General features: G+C 36.2%; 1 protein-coding gene across 16 annotated transcripts in view; it reads left to right on the top strand.

Annotated features, from left to right (window-relative positions):
• NFIB (nuclear factor I B) overlaps nucleotides 1-16,661 on the top strand; it is a 269,957-nt gene that overhangs the window by 236,975 nt on the left and 16,321 nt on the right. For 3 of the 16 annotated variants that reach the window (XM_046905265.1, NM_205272.3, XM_046905266.1), the window contains exons 9-11: nucleotides 1,813-1,951; nucleotides 5,474-5,556; nucleotides 14,071-14,159. The exons of 3 other annotated variants lie outside the window; for them this stretch is intronic. In XM_046905265.1, the coding sequence (XP_046761221.1) occupies nucleotides 1,813-1,951; nucleotides 5,474-5,556; nucleotides 14,071-14,159 (311 nt within the window). Of the gene's footprint in view, nucleotides 1-1,812; nucleotides 1,979-5,473; nucleotides 5,557-14,070; nucleotides 14,160-16,661 lie in introns of all 16 variants that reach the window. 10 more of the 16 variants (XM_046905264.1, NM_001396751.1, XM_015280078.4 and 7 more) reach the window with 5 other exon arrangements.

Raw genomic sequence — 16,661 nt, 5'->3', positions numbered from 1 at the left:
CTATTTAACTACTAAGTTTCACCCAGTGAACAGAAGTCTAGATAACATACTAGCTATTTGGGTAAATGTGAAAGTATTGTCATTCCTTTCCTTTGAATTAGTGCCGTTTTCTTATTCTGCAGGTACTTTGACAGCTGATTCTCTTTCACCAACTTGTAACTAAACTCCTACTAGTAACTTTCCAGTTTAAGCAACTAGGGATGTTAATGATGAAGTGATAAATATCACCCAATTCTTCAATTTACAAGATCTTGGAACTGTGTGGCTGCTTTGACCCAACCTCTTCCCTCCCAACATATAGTTGTGTTTAGGAAGTGACTTGTTTACGTTTGATAGTAGTGGGAGTAGTTTAATGTGGACACCCTTGTTGTCGTTGTTGTGTAGTTTGTTGGCCCTTTCTGATCAATACATATTTGGGCTTTTACCTTCCCTTCTAAGGTTTGTAATTTTAGAGGAGAAGTAATCTGCAAGCTGCTCAGTATTCTAGTGAATACTAGATTGGTCTCCATTTGTACTTACATTTTCTAGTTTAGTTTTAGGTGTCCTAAAGAATGAAGCTTTCTATCTCCACTGGGGGCATTTGCAGTCTCATAGATCATACTGCCAGGAAGTTTTTCCTGCTATTCATTTTAGACTTCCTCCTTCTCTATTTCATTCCATTACCCTTGGTTTATGCTTCCTGTACTTTCCAAATATTTCCTTCCTCTTCTGTTTGTTTATACTTGCAGAAATCATTTCAGCCCACAGTTATTATCCTACTACTATAGCCATGTTCACCTCCTTTAACCTTCCATTGTATCAGTTGAATCAGGTCTTTTATCAGTCCGTTTATATCTCTGAGTTACTTCACATTTGAGAATATCATTTCGATAATTAGATTCTCAACACTTTTTATTTTGTATGACTGTATTTTAAATTCCTGCAATTCACAGAGCACAGAATCAGCTTAAAAGTTTTCAACCGCTGCTGAAATGACTACATTACTTGCTAATTTCTGCTGCAAGGTATTTACCATGAGAGTATGTACACTAATGCAGAATGTCTAAGGCACATTTAAGGACTGTGTAAATATGTATGTTTACCAATGAACACTGCCAAATTCAGATGTGCCTATAGTCAGAGAGTAGAATATTATCCTGATGACCTGTGCCATAATGTCACATGCAGACCAACTCTTGTACATCCTGTGAATCTGTGAATGATGTGGCTTTATCATGGTCTCAACTTGCAGAGTTTCCATTACTAAGCACTTCTCCGAACAATGCTTTTTGATAGGTGTTTTTTTTTTTGCAAAAATTTATGATAGTTGCAGTACAGTGAGTGTATCCCAGCCCTTTCTCCTACTCCCATACATGTGAATTATTAGTTAGCCTTCCAGTATGTGTAATCTCTGTGGACAGCTGTGGTCAAATCTTGGTTATATTCCAAGCCAGAGTGGTATGGCACGTGAAAATAGAACTTTTGTGTCATCCATTTGCTCTTAATAGTTAGCACATCAGGGCTTATGCCTGGTCAGTTTAATCTTGTTATCATGGGACTTAGTGTGGTTTGAAGCAAGCGGATATATGCTGCATCCAGAAAGAAATAAAGCTCACCAAAAGGTAGCGCTACTAAATATGTTATACTTATCTGAGGAGAGCTTTTCTGTCAGGTGAAAATATCTCATAGGAATTCACAGACTTATTGAAACAGCACATTCCAGTATGCAGTACCACAGTGATGGGAGTTCTGGAAACCCCTATAATAGGTGGGTAGGTGCCTTAAACACAATATGTATGTTTCACAAACAATTCTTTTGGTTTTGTTTTGTAGCCTAACAGCAGTGGTCAAGTAGTAGGGAAAGTGCCTGGCCATTTTACTCCAGTTTTGGCACCCTCTCCCCATCACAGTGCGGTGCGACCTGTGACCCTGACCATGACAGATACTAAGCCCATCACTACATCCACTGAAGGTGAGGCATCTTCACCTACAGCAACCAGTAAGTATTTCTCTAGGAAACAAAAAATGTCCGTCAAAGATTAAAAAATACCAAATTGAGGCCAGAAAAAAGGCGCCTTTTCCTACTATTTGACCAAGTGGATGCTCATCATTTACATGGAGAGCAAATATGTGATCTGACTGCAAGCTTTTCCTCTCCAAATTTCAACCAATGCATCATGTTGCATGAACTAGTATTTGTGACATGGCAAACAAAATGAAAAGGGAAAGCCTGCATATTTGACCACTATTCAAGGAAAAGAAAACATGATAGTTCATTTAAGGTGGATGTTGTAATGACATTGAGAAGCACACCCAGACAGCAAGGCTTTACAATGATCCGCAGATGGAACTCCAAACACGGATTGGATCATTTGATCCTCAATGGGCTTTCCTACAGAAATCAACCCCTTTTACAATGCATACCGAGTCCGAGCTATGAGAGTTGCATACTGATATAGGTTGTGTCAATTTTAGCAAAAATAAATGACATGGCAAAAGAAAATTTTCATTTCTTTTCATTGTTCAAGTGGATAGTTGATCCCCTGTTCTTTTCATTTATTTGAAAATCAAAAAGCTTTGAAGTTTTATGTTCTTCTTACTATATGTTCAGGACCGGATTACTTACCCTATTTTCTTCAATGGAACTGCAGTTTTGGAAATAAGAACAAAGATATTACTAGGCAATGAGTTATTTTTTTCTCTTTTACTATTCATCTTATTCTCAATAATGCACTGGCTTACTTATCTTCTGCATATCTATTGTCTTTGAACTTTTCTTCAGACTGGAGATAAGTTACCAGTACTTACTAGGTGTGAAAACTTTTAGGAGTCAGGATTTTAAAATATTGTTAAAAATAAGAATCTGTTTAGGACCAATTACATTTAACTGTCTTGCTTTAGAAACATTTAGTTTTTGAACTGTGATTCTATTCCAGAACTGTTGGATTGGCATTAATTGAAACCACAAAATCCTCTTTTGTTTTTAAAGTATATATAGTACCTCAAACCACCTCATTAGAATATGGAGAAGAAACAGCACTCAAATGCACGAGTGGCAAGATTTAAAGGAGTAAAAATGGTTATGCTTTTATCATAAAAATATAGTAGTAAATCTTGGACAAACTACTGCTTACCTATAAACTTATACGATAGATTTGTGTCAGTGTTTTAAATATTCTTTTATTATGCCAGAAGGTTTCTTAAGAGTTTAATGGTACAGCGTATCTGTACCTTGTTTGGTGTCATATGGTGCAGTTCTTGTAGTTCTTGAGAAGAGCTGGTTTTAGCAGCAAACATGATGTTGCTGTAAATTTTTTGTGTAGAATAGGTGGGAATATAACAGGTTCATACATCATTTCAACTATTCAAAATTTCATCCTCCTTCCTGTTTGACATGGTTGTGGGTGGACCAAGTTTCAATCTCAGATGAGGTCAGAATCTCTAATACATATGGTAAGAAGAATAAATACAGTGTCAGATATGCACTGGGATGCTTTCTGGTAGTCTGACCATAGTAATGATTGTTAGAAGAAAGCAATCCTAATCTGTTCATTAATTGTTGTTCTACTACTAAAGGAAAAATTTGGATTGTATTTTGAAATTGAGTTTGCATCCAGTTTTGCTTGAATTTCATTGGAACTTTGGCTCACAAATTACCCTGTGAACATTAGGATATCTCTCCTTGGATAATTGAAATATGGCCTTTTCTTGCTTCCACAACAGTACCTCAGCAAACTTTTTGCTAAAGATCCAATGTCTGTCACAACAGGTTAGAAGTAGCAATAATAAAGTGTACACATTTTATCAGAATGTGCCACTTCTGCACAAAATAGCATACTCATGCTGCATATTCAGAGTGCTATGATTCTGAGAGCACTGCAATCATGTTCCTGCTTGGTAAACCCTACTGAAACTGGTTTGATGACTGACAGAGAAAAATAAGTGAAGGAACATGGCTTGCTGGAGAAGAAAATAGCAAAAAGGAGGGATCATATTCTGCTGATACAAAAATTATAAATTAATCTATACAGACTGCATTATCAACCTCAACTTACCTGCCACTGGGAGCATTAAAGTGTTAATTTAGTGGAAAGATTCAGCCTGAAGTTTGTTTCAAGGCCTAATTTTACCTTTATTTGCAATAAATTATTGATATTTTCAAAACATGTAAGTATAAATAAAACATATCCTTGGCCAGCAAGTTTTTATTATTAGTGTGATGAGAATAAAATGACAAATAATTAACACTGCTTTTCATTCTGAAGCGCAACAACAGAACTGCTTTGATAATATTTGAAAATATTATCAAATGTATAATATTTTTATAAGCTCTGATAATATTTGAGGAGCGCTATGACATCCACCATAATGTCCTTCTAAGTATCTGGCTCATTTTTATGTTTGTTTTCCAGGACAGCCTTTTTTTTAATATAGGAAGTCTTTATTTATTTATTTATTAGTTTGTTTGTTTTTAAATGTCAGATATCATTTGCTTGTGATTGTCATGTAACTTTAATACAAATTGGAGCATTTATTAAGTATGCCCATCTAGATCCTCCCTGGCATACTTCTGTAAGTCTGTTTAATTTTATTAGTTCTGCTTAGTCTGCCAACAAGTTTCCAGGCTATTATGCTGTGATATGCGGTGCGGACATCTCCGTATGAGGAAGTGAAGTAAGATCACTGGCACCATTTTTTAAGCACCACCAAAAGCATGAGAAGATAATGGCTTTTAGGGACTGCTATCAGACCAGACAGGAATGTGATCTACAGGTGAAGGATCATAGCACCTACCATCCTGTTGCTCCCCAGAAAGGGATTTCCTTAAGCTTTTGTAGCACAGAAGGAACAAACTTCCTTAAATTGTCTTGCTGGGAAAATGTTTCCTGATGCATAAAGGAGTTGAATATTTAATATGATATTGCACAGTAAAAGTTATCTACCATCTCATGGAACTGCAAATGAGATTGCACCTTTTCACAAAGGACTGTAAAGAGTAATTTCATGCCAAAGTGATTTTTTTTTTCAATTTTTGTTGTCCTCTTACATTTTGTAAAGGACAACGACAACAGTAAAACCACATGGGCTAATATTTACTTTTTTCTCACAACATTAAAATCTTAATGATTTCACTGGTGCCTTAGAATGGTGTAATGGAAACGAGAACCAGACTTGCAATTCTTTCAAATATATATATCATTTAATTGGTTTACAAAACAATAACATGCATTAATCTGACAAACCTTTATTTAACAAGAGTCAACATTATGATTTATGAATGCAGTTTCCATTGAAGTTTGTAGGAATTTGCACATCCCTCTGACCATGGTCCAACTTTTCTTTTGCATTCTATTAAATCCTAAGTGAAGGAAAAAATAGACACATCCTATACGTTGCAAAATCATAACTCTGGATATTTGTACTGTACCTGCACAGGGTAATAGCTATGATAGGTTGGTATTTTTATCAATCTGTTTTGTTCTTCCTTAATCAGCCTACACAGCTTCAGGCACATCCCAAGCCAATCGATATGTGGGACTAAGCCCAAGAGACCCATCCTTCCTACACCAGCAACAGGTGGGCAAGTTTCACATAGGTGTAACAATATAGAGAAGTTTTTGCGATATTACCTTTCTACGTTCTGCCACTGTTATCTTGGATTAGAATGGAAACTTAAAATTTTCAGTTTTTATCGTCTGAAGATGCAGTTTATTCAAACCAATTCTGAATCACTTCAGAAACATGAATTTAGCTTATGCTTTATTTCTTAGATTTGTGCCATCTTAAGGAACTTCTAACCATATTTCTTCCAAATGCTGCATTTTTTGAGACCTCATACATGTAAACTTTGATTGGATTTTAGGAATGAGAATTAGATATATTAGGAGCATATAATCGTTTCAAATCAATTAAAATTAAGAAAAATTTCCTAACAGAATGGTCCAATTTACTATTTTCAAGCTGTATTGTAAGCATTTTCCAGAAGGTTAGGGCAACATTTCTTCATTTTATTTCTAGAAAATCAAATATGAACCCAAATTATCAGTGCAACACATAACAGTGTCCAGTTGAATAAGTTTACATTCATCTGCAGATTTCAAATGTGATAAAAACATGGTTTTGTTCTAGCTTTTTGTATCATTTATGTTTCAGGAAGCACTTTAAATTTCACATCTCGTTAATGCTGCACATTTAATGCAAATGAAATGGTTATCCAAACTGTGAAAATATACAGCCAAGATTAATGATAGTTTACAAACAAAATATCTGCAGTCAATTTCAAGGCCATGCATATACAGAAATCCTACACTGCTAATAACAGGAATAAATTCCAATACCTTAGATCATCACCGTATTTTATGATGTGTGTTTGTGTTGCTCCTGTATCTTAGCAGGAGAGGAGTTAGAAATTAGCAGCATTTAAAATGTTTCAAGGAAAGAAAGTGGATGTGGCAATAAAAATGGAGCTGTTAAATGGCCCTTGGTCTTTTCTATGATTGCCATGATGTGTGCTTCACCTGGAACTCCCTCCCTCCTCCCAGTCTCAGGGCAAGGTAGTGGTATGGCTGCTTTAGAGGTCACCGTATGTAAAGTTCTCAGAAAATCATAAAGATTATATTCAAGACAGTTGACACATTGCCAACTTCTTTGTTAATCACCAAGATCTCCCTGGAAACACCTGTATGCATTTATGAAGATATAAAATCAAATGTTTTTTTGCCATCAGTTGTTTCACTGATGTGTTGTTTTCTTTAAAGATCACTGCATTATGAAATCTCTTATACATACTATAGCGTGATTATTTTTGAAGATATACAGTGTCATTATATATAGTTTATTTGATACACACACAAGATCTCTCTTTTTAAACAGTACATTGTTAGTTCTGGATTTTTTTTTTTCATGTGATATTTTACAGAGTATCCTTTGAAAAGTCTTTGACACCCAGTTAGTTTGCACAATTAGCTTCTTTTCCACATACATTTATAGACAATTTTCTTTTTCTAATATTCACTACCTCTTAAATCTACTCTACCTTCTTCCAGGTTCACTGAAAGAATTACAGACTTCTTCTCACATGCCTAGAAGTTGGTGGCAGAACACTTAATTTTCTGTTGGCTGAGATTATTGCATGTACATTATATAATGCTTATTTCATGCGTCCTACATATTTCAGGCTTTGTGTAGACTGAAATAAATTTGGAAATTTTAGCAGCACCTTAGGAACGTAAATGTGAGGGCAATCACTGTTCTTAGTGTTCACATACACTATATCTTATACTCCTTTTCTTGGTAAAATGTATGGCCAAATGACTTAGGTGAAAGATGAAAATAAGTCCGGTCTCAGACACGGTTCATAAACACTGTGTGAAAACAGTGTTCTCCATTCTGAATTATGTTCCCTCATACTCTTGCCATATTAATTCCAAAACATCAGTTGGTGACCAGTAGAATGAAAAGAATTGTGTTATGGTTTCGCTTTTGGTATGATTTCTTTATTCTTTTGTAACTTACACAACAATGGATATAGGTGTACATTTGCCTGAATGTTTTTGATGTATGTGTGTGTGAATGGTTATACACATGAATATGTAGAAAATTAGGGAATTGTGCGCACTGCTTTAAACCAACTGAAAGAAGAGACTGCTTTAACAATAAAGCTTTTCCAAGTGGGTAAGTGCAAGCACGTAAGTGCATATAATTCACCTTCACCCACTTAAATCCTAAAGAGATCTCAAAGATGATGATGCCATATATGTTTATTACCCAGAAAGTGTGGTACAGCACTGAAATTGTCAAAACTTCAATAGAGTAAAGGTTATCCCTTGTGAGGCAGGAATTAGATTGATTTACTATGTCCTTTCATTACCTTACAACAATTTAAAAGAGACCACTTTTCCTGTGGCCAGTTTTAAATGCATTTGCTTTAAAACAGCTCATGATGAATGGAAAGGAAAATCAAGAGGTACATGAAATAAAGGCAATCAATCATTTTGTATTAGCTGAGAGAAATTCTAAATTAGAAAGGCAATGGTTTTAGTTCCAGAGAGGTCCTTTAAGCATTCACCATACCCTGTAACATACATTGACCCTTCAAGAATAAATATTGTCACCACTACATTTTTTACTTCATTGGAGGAGTCTTTATGGAGATTTATTCTCTCTGGTTATGAGAAATATTGGCATCTACTCTTGAATACCTTTCTGTTATTGTTAAAAAGAACCAGGATGTAGCCTATATAAGGTACAGTAACCACAATACATTAAGAAGTTACATATACAATTTGTAGTGTACTTAACACAAAGCATTTTGGCAAAGTGGCAGTTTGCTAGAACTTCTAATAAATGACTTATAGTACAACTACCTGGAATAATTGCATTTAGATGGGAAGTACTAAGAACAATTTTGAAAGATGTAGTGACATCCATGGGAGCAGGTTGCTTATAGTGATCTGGATACCTTGAAAGTATGCTGTTGCATGCATTACCTAGCATGCTGTGTTAATCAGGAAGATGTGCATCTAATGAGAATTTGTAACTCCGCAGATAGATTTCTGGTGTATTTACTGGTAGGTCTTCCTGCTACCTGACTTGAAATGCCAGATATTTCTATATGTTGACAGTAACGGTTACAAAACAATTATCCTGCTCAAGTGGCAGCTACAAAGTTCTATTGGTCTTAGCATTTTATTATCACTATTTATGACAGCTCTGCCAAAGTGTCTATTATAAATCATCAGTGACCACTTGGTTTGCTTTCCTCAATTCAGCATCAGCTTCTGAGCATTGTCAAGTGTTAATAATGCAGCTGTAGGGAGAGATTCCTAGTGAGGGGAAAGGAAGTGACAGGAACCACAACTGAGTCAGACCATTTTCCTTAATTTTGCTTTTGGTGGTTGGTGGGGTTATTTGATGAATGTGAACCTAGTGCTCAGTGCTCATCATCTTTGCTGAGAAACATAACTGAAGTATTCATAAAGGAAAGGTTGGATAATCTTCACAATGGTATGGGAGCATCTTCTCCCATCCCTTTTTTTTCTTTGTTTTGCCCACTGTTTACCTATTTATCTACTGAGGACCTATAGTTCCTAAGTTAGAGGAAGAACCAACAAACTGAGCTAGTTCTGGCAGTTCAGATTATAGCTGCTCAGCTACTGATTGATATTGTTTCTGGCTCTGAACCTAGAATGTTGCCAAAAATAATAGTCATGGACTTTACCTGTGAATACAACATTAAGAGATGGGTGGATGGATGGATGGTCAGACAGACAGACACTTATATTTATTGGAAACACAGACAAATTGATTCACAATGAATAAGATTTTTGTGTCATGTAATTAACAGGTTTTCTTTCTTGACTTCCCCCCCTCCCACCCCCCATTTTAATGCACCTTGGAGCCTGAGATTCATGACTGTATTTTAAAGCATAAAATATAACTAGATTAGATATTGAGGTCTATGGACACAATGACTTCTAAAACTTTACTATCACCATAAACTTTCCTAACTGTTGCCAGCCCAAATGTCAATGAACTGGTAAAGTCCTCCAGTCTGTGCACTGATTAACACAGTGGCATAGTTTTCACTACTGCTTGGAGTTTCTGAGTGTGGTATGCATGATATTCACACAGCTATGACATTTATGACTGATACATTTGCAGTGTGCACAGTAATAAGAAACACTTCAGATCTCTAAAATGCAAGATCAGAAAGCTGCAGATAGCTTTTTGTTTCCTAGTATGAGACTGCCCTGCTCCTTTGATAGGAAGTAGTTCCTTCCAGATGTATCCTTTAGTTACTGAATCCCACAGTTCAAAATGAGATTCTCTTCATTCTGTTCTTCATGAAAGTTGTGAACTTAAATGTCCACTGAAAGCAAAGTATCTGTTTTAAAAATGTTTTAGGTGAATGTTGCTTTTGCTTTCAGCAGAGAGCTAAAAGAAAGAACACAAGTGGACTCTCAATCAGAACTTCTCAGTAAAGCCAGGAAACAGGTTATCAACACTTAAGCTGCTCTTATTGTGTCCCTCATCATAATTGACAGTTTGACGTAAAACTTGGCCATGTGAACACCAGGGAGGTATGTAAATGGATAAGAGGTCAGTTTTCACATATGCTTGCTGAAAAGGAAACATATTTAAAGGAAGTTTCAGCTGAAACAATGACAATATGCAAATGTTCAGCTTTATGAGCTTTTTTTTTTTTTTTCAACGAACAGAAACTGTAGCAGAATCTCACATTACAGTCTCCAAGATACTTACCTCTTTTCACTAGTAATCACAGAGGCTTGAAATGAATGTTAGTATTTGATGGGCCACCCTTTCAATAGGAAGATACAGAACCTGCTTAAATATTAGCCCCTGCATTATTCCGATGATTAAAGACTGAGCTGTTGACTGTGGGATTACAATGTATGTAGGATTTGCCTACTTAAAAGTGTGCAGGACTGCTTGGAAGGTGCCCAGTTCGAACTGAAAAGGTAGATATAGCGAGATCTGTCTCTTGACTAGAGCTTCATATCAGTTTATCTCAAAGCACTGGAAAGTACTGAAAAATGCAAAACAAAAATCCCTTTGCTGGTGTTTTACAGAGGGCAAAGCAGGAGTAGGGAGGTAGCTCTTGACTCCATTGCTACATGGGCCTGTGGCCCCTTTCCATGATGTTGCTGAAGTGGTAAGGGAGTTGCACATTTTTTTTTCTGGAGGAATATTTGCAGGCCAGGTAGTGCAATTTCCTGCAGGATTTGAGCTCCCTCCCACTCCACAAGTGAGGCCACATCCCAGGGACTGCAAACTCCATACGCAGCTCCGCACATTGGGGTAAGCTCAGGCTGCAAGTCAGGTTTTCCTGTCTACTGCAAAGCTGGGCATACTTTTTCTCCTCAGCACACAGATCTATGTTCTTTTTTTCCTGTGGGGTAAAGTGAGAGAGAAGTAAAAAGTCATTGCTCGTATTTTGTGGATAGAAGGTGTTACTGTTGCTTGCCTGTCTGAAGATGGCAAAGCTATGGGACTGAAGTGCAGGCTGCTTCCAGTAGGCTTCTAGGAGGGGCTTTTGCCACGTCTCAAGCGGCAAAATCAAGTCATTTATTTTGCATCCACAGCATATTTATGAGAAGAAGTTAGTCATGTTTTTCAGCATTTATTAACTGTCTCATGAGGACTATTTCTTAAGTCCTTCTCCTAAGGAATCTAAGTTTTCTCAAGCAGACTGCAACTAGTTTCCTGCCTCTCCCTTTCATACTTCCTGCTTCAAACATCTCCTAGGTGGCTTATTGCGGGTGAGAGTGAATTGCCTTCTCATCTCCAGTTAACACTGTGGTATAATTTTAGAAGTCACTCAATTTACTCTGAGGACTGCAACTGGCCAGAAAGCTTTCAGCATGACTCCAGACAAAACGTAGTGCTCAAAATGCTGTACTGAAGTGCCCTACATCCTTCCAAAGCTAGGTACTCGTGTCAGGCCTGTGTTCCCAGGCTTTCCCTACTGGGCTGTCTGGATGTCCTCCAAGGGCAGTGTTCCTGCTGCTGCTGTAAGCAGACATCGTCCATCAAACGCAGGCAGGGCTCATTGAGGCCTTTTAAGCCCTTCCAGACCTTTTACCCAGAAAGCACTCAACAGCACGTGAGGGATGCAGACGAGGACTTTGAAAGGGATATTTCAAAATACTTTCAAATGTATATTTCTAAATCTTGGACTGTTTTCTTAGACACCATGGTCTCCAGGCAGTAGTGATTTGTGAGAGGAAATTTTATGTGAGGTTGAAAAAAAAAAAACATTTTCCTGGCAGGTTAGCTTTTAAAGACAACACCGCAGCTATGTTAGCCTGCAGAGGAATGTGAAGCAATAGATTTTAACACGGGAAAAGTGGTTTTAAGTGCAACTGATGCCATCCTGCTTTTCATATATGCAGTTATCAGGCAGACCTGCAGTGGCTTGCGTTGACAGTACTACAAGGAGGCATAGCTGGTGCAACAGAGAGCACTACACTTTACACTAACTACAGATTTGATCCAACATTAATCTATATATATATATATATGTGCATGCAGTAAGTCTATAGCATATATAAAATGTATACATTCTGTAACTATCGCATCAGTATTTGTATGTGTATGTATTGGTGTCGTGCTACGTATGACTGCATTTAATATGATGTATGCCGGTACTAACTTTAATGACATAGATTTGGAAAGCTCTTTTGGGAGCTCTTACTGATAATTCTAATGCATTAACGGCACATATGGAGATTTTTCATTTAGACTGTGGGAAAAATGTCACAATTTAGTGCAGGAGCTGATTTTACTGAAATGTAATGTAAACGGCTTTCCTCGTATCACAAATGCATTCAGGTTCTATTGAAAACTGAGTGCTTGCCAGATTTCTGAACTAGACCTGAGCGCATAAAAAATTTTGTAACACTAAGTTTAGGATATTAATATTTTTCTGCTTGCTATCAGCCAAATATTGTTTATTCGTAGATTTCATATTTTGTGAAAGAAGAAAAGATTTTTCTTAATCTTCCAGTCTTTTATTTCAGCGGGAAGTGAGTTTTTATAATTAAGTTATAAGCCTTTATAATATTCTTAAAGACCTATAGTGAGAGCCTTTGTATATCAAGTAACCAAACCAATGCTTTACTATATCTTCCATACTAAAATTTGGTTTACAGTACTGTTTTGTATAATGAATAAAGCAAATATTTGCTTAGCCCTTTCTTTAAATGTGTTTAATGTATTATTCACAGATACTGCTAGCAAACTTTTTGAACGCATATTTCCTTTTCTGTTTAATTTCATGTGGTTTAGTCATGCTTTTAATGGCTTTTAGAAGGTCTCTTGGAGTTCCTTAGATAACAAACAAGAAGCAGTCCCTATGAAAATATCAGAGACTAACATTTCCATTTCTCAGACCTTAACAGCAGGAAACTTAGGAGTCTATCAGGCAGACAGGGTCAGCAATATTGTCTTGTCCTTAGCATTTGTATTTTTCAGGAAAAGGTTGCAAGTAACTGTGCTCCTGTGAAAATACTGTAGTTTCTTTGCTGTAGCTTCTGCTTTCTGAAGGCCAAATATGAATAGAGAAAACCTAAATTAAAGTAATTAGATTCAGTAACAACGTTATCTTCAATTGCGAATTTTCTATCGTACGTAATGGTACAGTAGTTTATAGTATCGCATAACTATGCAGGGGTTAAAATATGTGTTTTCTTTGCAAGCTAGATAAGTTCACTTTCTTAAACTTAAAAATAAGTCGTATATCTTTTCAATAAATCTGCTAACACTATGGAGCAGCTGTTAAACAAGCAGAGCTATACAGGGTTGCTTGAACAGTCCATGAAGGCAGAACTGATGATTTGAGGATCTGGGAAGAATTTGCTTCAGATTACATTTAGTACATTCTTCATTATACCAAAAAGCAATAAAATATTTTAAATGCTGTTATTCTGAGCCTAAAACAAGATTAGATTATTTTATCACCTCTTGCTAAGTAAAACTGCTCTCAGTAACACTAAATTAATAAACTTCAGTTACAGAATTCCTTTACCCTTCTTAAATAGCAAGATAAGGACATACACATTGTTTCATTTGGACAGTATTTCTATAAATTGCATGTCTTCTATGTTTCACAAAATGCATGCTACATGATATTGACTACATTAGACCTTAATACACGATTTAGAGCATTGCTTAGAGAAAACAGCATTTTTATTTTCTTTCTTAAAATATTTCACTATTGAATATTAACATTTCCTTTTATTCCAGCTCAGTTTGTAATCTAATAATGGCTAATTGTTATGTGCTAAACACTAGTTACTCTTTTATGCTTTATTAATAGAGAAGCATATTAAAGTAGCATTATCTTAAGCAAATCTGTAGGCATTTATTTTTCAGAATAAGTTATTTTTGGTTGGTTGTTTTTTTGTTTTTGTTTTTTTTCTTTTTTGTTCTTGTTTTTTTTTTTTAATATTACTTCTTGAGAAAGTAAGGCTTTTGCCATGTACAATACTATTTTGCATGCATTCATTTAAATACTAAAAACTGTAGTACTGCTCGATCCATATCTGACTGCTAGGTTTCAATTGACAGCTGAGGATTTGTGACTGGACCATGAATCAAAACGGCAGGCATTTATACCCCAGTGCCAGTGAGGATACATTGGGAATTACTTGGCAAAGGTAACATTTTAATTATTTCCACCCCTACACCACATTAAAAAAAAAATTACATTGAGCTATAGTATCTCTTTTACCAGGCTGCCAGTGGAATATGTGACAGCATCTGATCAAAATCTTTGTAACATTTCACCAGCACACATTTAGGTTATCTTTAATATAAGGTGAATTTAGGACTACTTTAATAATCATCTGGAGTGATGACGCTGTGCTATCAGATGCAAAAGGTTTACAGATTTAAGGGAATGCTGATTTCAGGCTTTAACTATGAAAATGTCATTTGCATAATTAACGGACTTATTTGGGGGGACTTAGTGGTTAATACTAAGAAAATGGTGCTCTGAGCGGTATAGACATGGATAATAATAAATGTCTGAGATGGTGGTGGTTTTGGACAATGAATAACCATACTATTAACAGCGATTTTCATGACTAATCAGCTGGTTTAGATTTAGGTCACTAACATGTACATGAAGGTAAGATATAACCTATCTTATTTCTAAGTAAAATCCCCAGTTAATTAGGAATGATTTCCACAGATTAAAAGTTATTTTTGTATGCAAGAACAAAAAAGCAAAATACTCATAAACACAAAAAAGAAGCCCCCACACAACCTTTCCCCTGCAGGGAAAAAGAAGGCCCCTCCCAACTTTCGGGACATTAATCAATTACTCATTATTATTCTTTACATCTGTTGATATATGATGAATGATGATAACAGTAGGGAAGTGTTTGTCTAAATAGATGTGTAAACAAATCAGCATAATTGTGATACATCTGCTTTTCAGCTCTTTCATGTGCAGAATTGTCTACAGCTATTAGTGGGGGGTGTAGATATAAAGCACGCAGGTTGGGAGCCTGTGAAATGATGTATTATCTACTCAGGATAATTTTAAATACTTCTTAGATATTTGTGTGCCTATGACAGTATAGGTTATTCTGGATAGTCTGTTGTGTGTATGTCAGTATGAGTGTGTACGTGCAAAATCTTTCTTTACAGAATGATTTCTGCATTATACTATGGATTTCTAGATTTTTTTTTGATTTTTTTTTGAGTGTCAACTTGGAATACTAATGACAAAATTTGAAAAATTATTGCTGTTAAATCTGGTTTAATTGCTTTAAATATTGTTGCTTTACTTTTTCTTTCTACATTTTTTCTGAACTAATATTAATCTAGAAAAAACTGTTGTGCGAAAGCAAAGTGTGATCATGTCTTCCTTTATACCAGGGTTGCTCTGAAAGTAATGCCTTCTATTTTATTATGTTGGCCCACAACATCAGAATTGGATGTTGGTGATATGGGAGTAGAGGCTGAACCTTCCCACCAATATTCCATTACATTTTGTTGCTGTGTGAGAGATGGCAGCATCTGACATGGAAGTGCGTATAAAGCAAAGGCTTAGAACTGAATTTGTCCATGTGGAAAAAATGGCACCCATTGATGTTCATTGATGCTTGCTGAACATTGATGCAGACCAAACAGTGTATGTGAGCACAGTGAGCTGGTAGGTGGTGTGTTGCAGCAGTGACAACAGCACTGTGAAAGACAAGCCATCCTCTGGACAGCCATGCAGATTGTTACGAGCACAGCATGCAGGCTCTTTTTCATTGCTAGTGAAAATACACAGCTAGTGGTGGTGACTGTGTTGAAACAGTGTTTTGCAGATGAGAATTTTCTCTATCAAAGTGTTGTTGTGCTCTTTGTAGCTGTTATAGTTTCCACGGAAATAAAAAGGAGGCATTAGTTTCAGAGTGACCTATGTAGATTATGGCACAATGGAAAATTAGCTAATGGATTCACCTCACCTCCTCAAAGGCTGTGATTCCCATTATAAATCCTGATCACAGTTTTCAGTGTACTGTCAAGAGTGAATCCGAACTGTGCTGCTTTAGCATGGGGGGTCAAAATGGTGGTGGTGATTTATTCTCCTATTGAAAAGAGTATTGCTTTCTCAGGGCACTGACAGGCACTGGGAAATTATCTCACAAGTGCCTATATAGAAAAATCCTCGAATGGTTTAAATCAGTCATCTCTCTTGACCCCTTTAAAGCAATGAATATTTATACCAGCTGAAGCACTGTCCTGGTGAATCTTTCTTTTTTTTTTTTTTTTTTTTCCCCCAATACCTAGCACATATGAGCCTTAGTTGAAAAGAGAAAAAAGGGGGAAAAAATTCTAGGTGTTGAACAAGGAAGCCTTGATGATGAAATCAACCATTCGATTATTTGCTGATCCTTATACACAAAACTGCTTTGCAGGTAGCTTCTGGAGGGTTAAATGCCAATTTGGCCCTACCAGTGGACAAAAAGTGTTCCCAGATGAGTTTCGTCACAGGTTTTCCAATGGGCATCAATGGATTGCAAGAAGAATTGTTTCTTTCTAGCAGAGAAAGATATTCTAGTCCAGACAGCAAACTTTATCACAGAAAATTGTTTGACAAATGTTTCATCATATGATTCCCTCAAATCTGTAGTACTCGTTTAGTTGGTACTCAGTCTGAC

Source organism: Gallus gallus, chromosome Z, assembly GCF_016699485.2.
Source record: "Gallus gallus isolate bGalGal1 chromosome Z, bGalGal1.mat.broiler.GRCg7b, whole genome shotgun sequence".
NCBI lineage: Eukaryota > Metazoa > Chordata > Aves > Galliformes > Phasianidae > Gallus > Gallus gallus.
The sequence above is the reverse complement of the archived record's forward strand: the minus strand, read 5'-3'. Positions and strand labels throughout refer to the sequence as shown.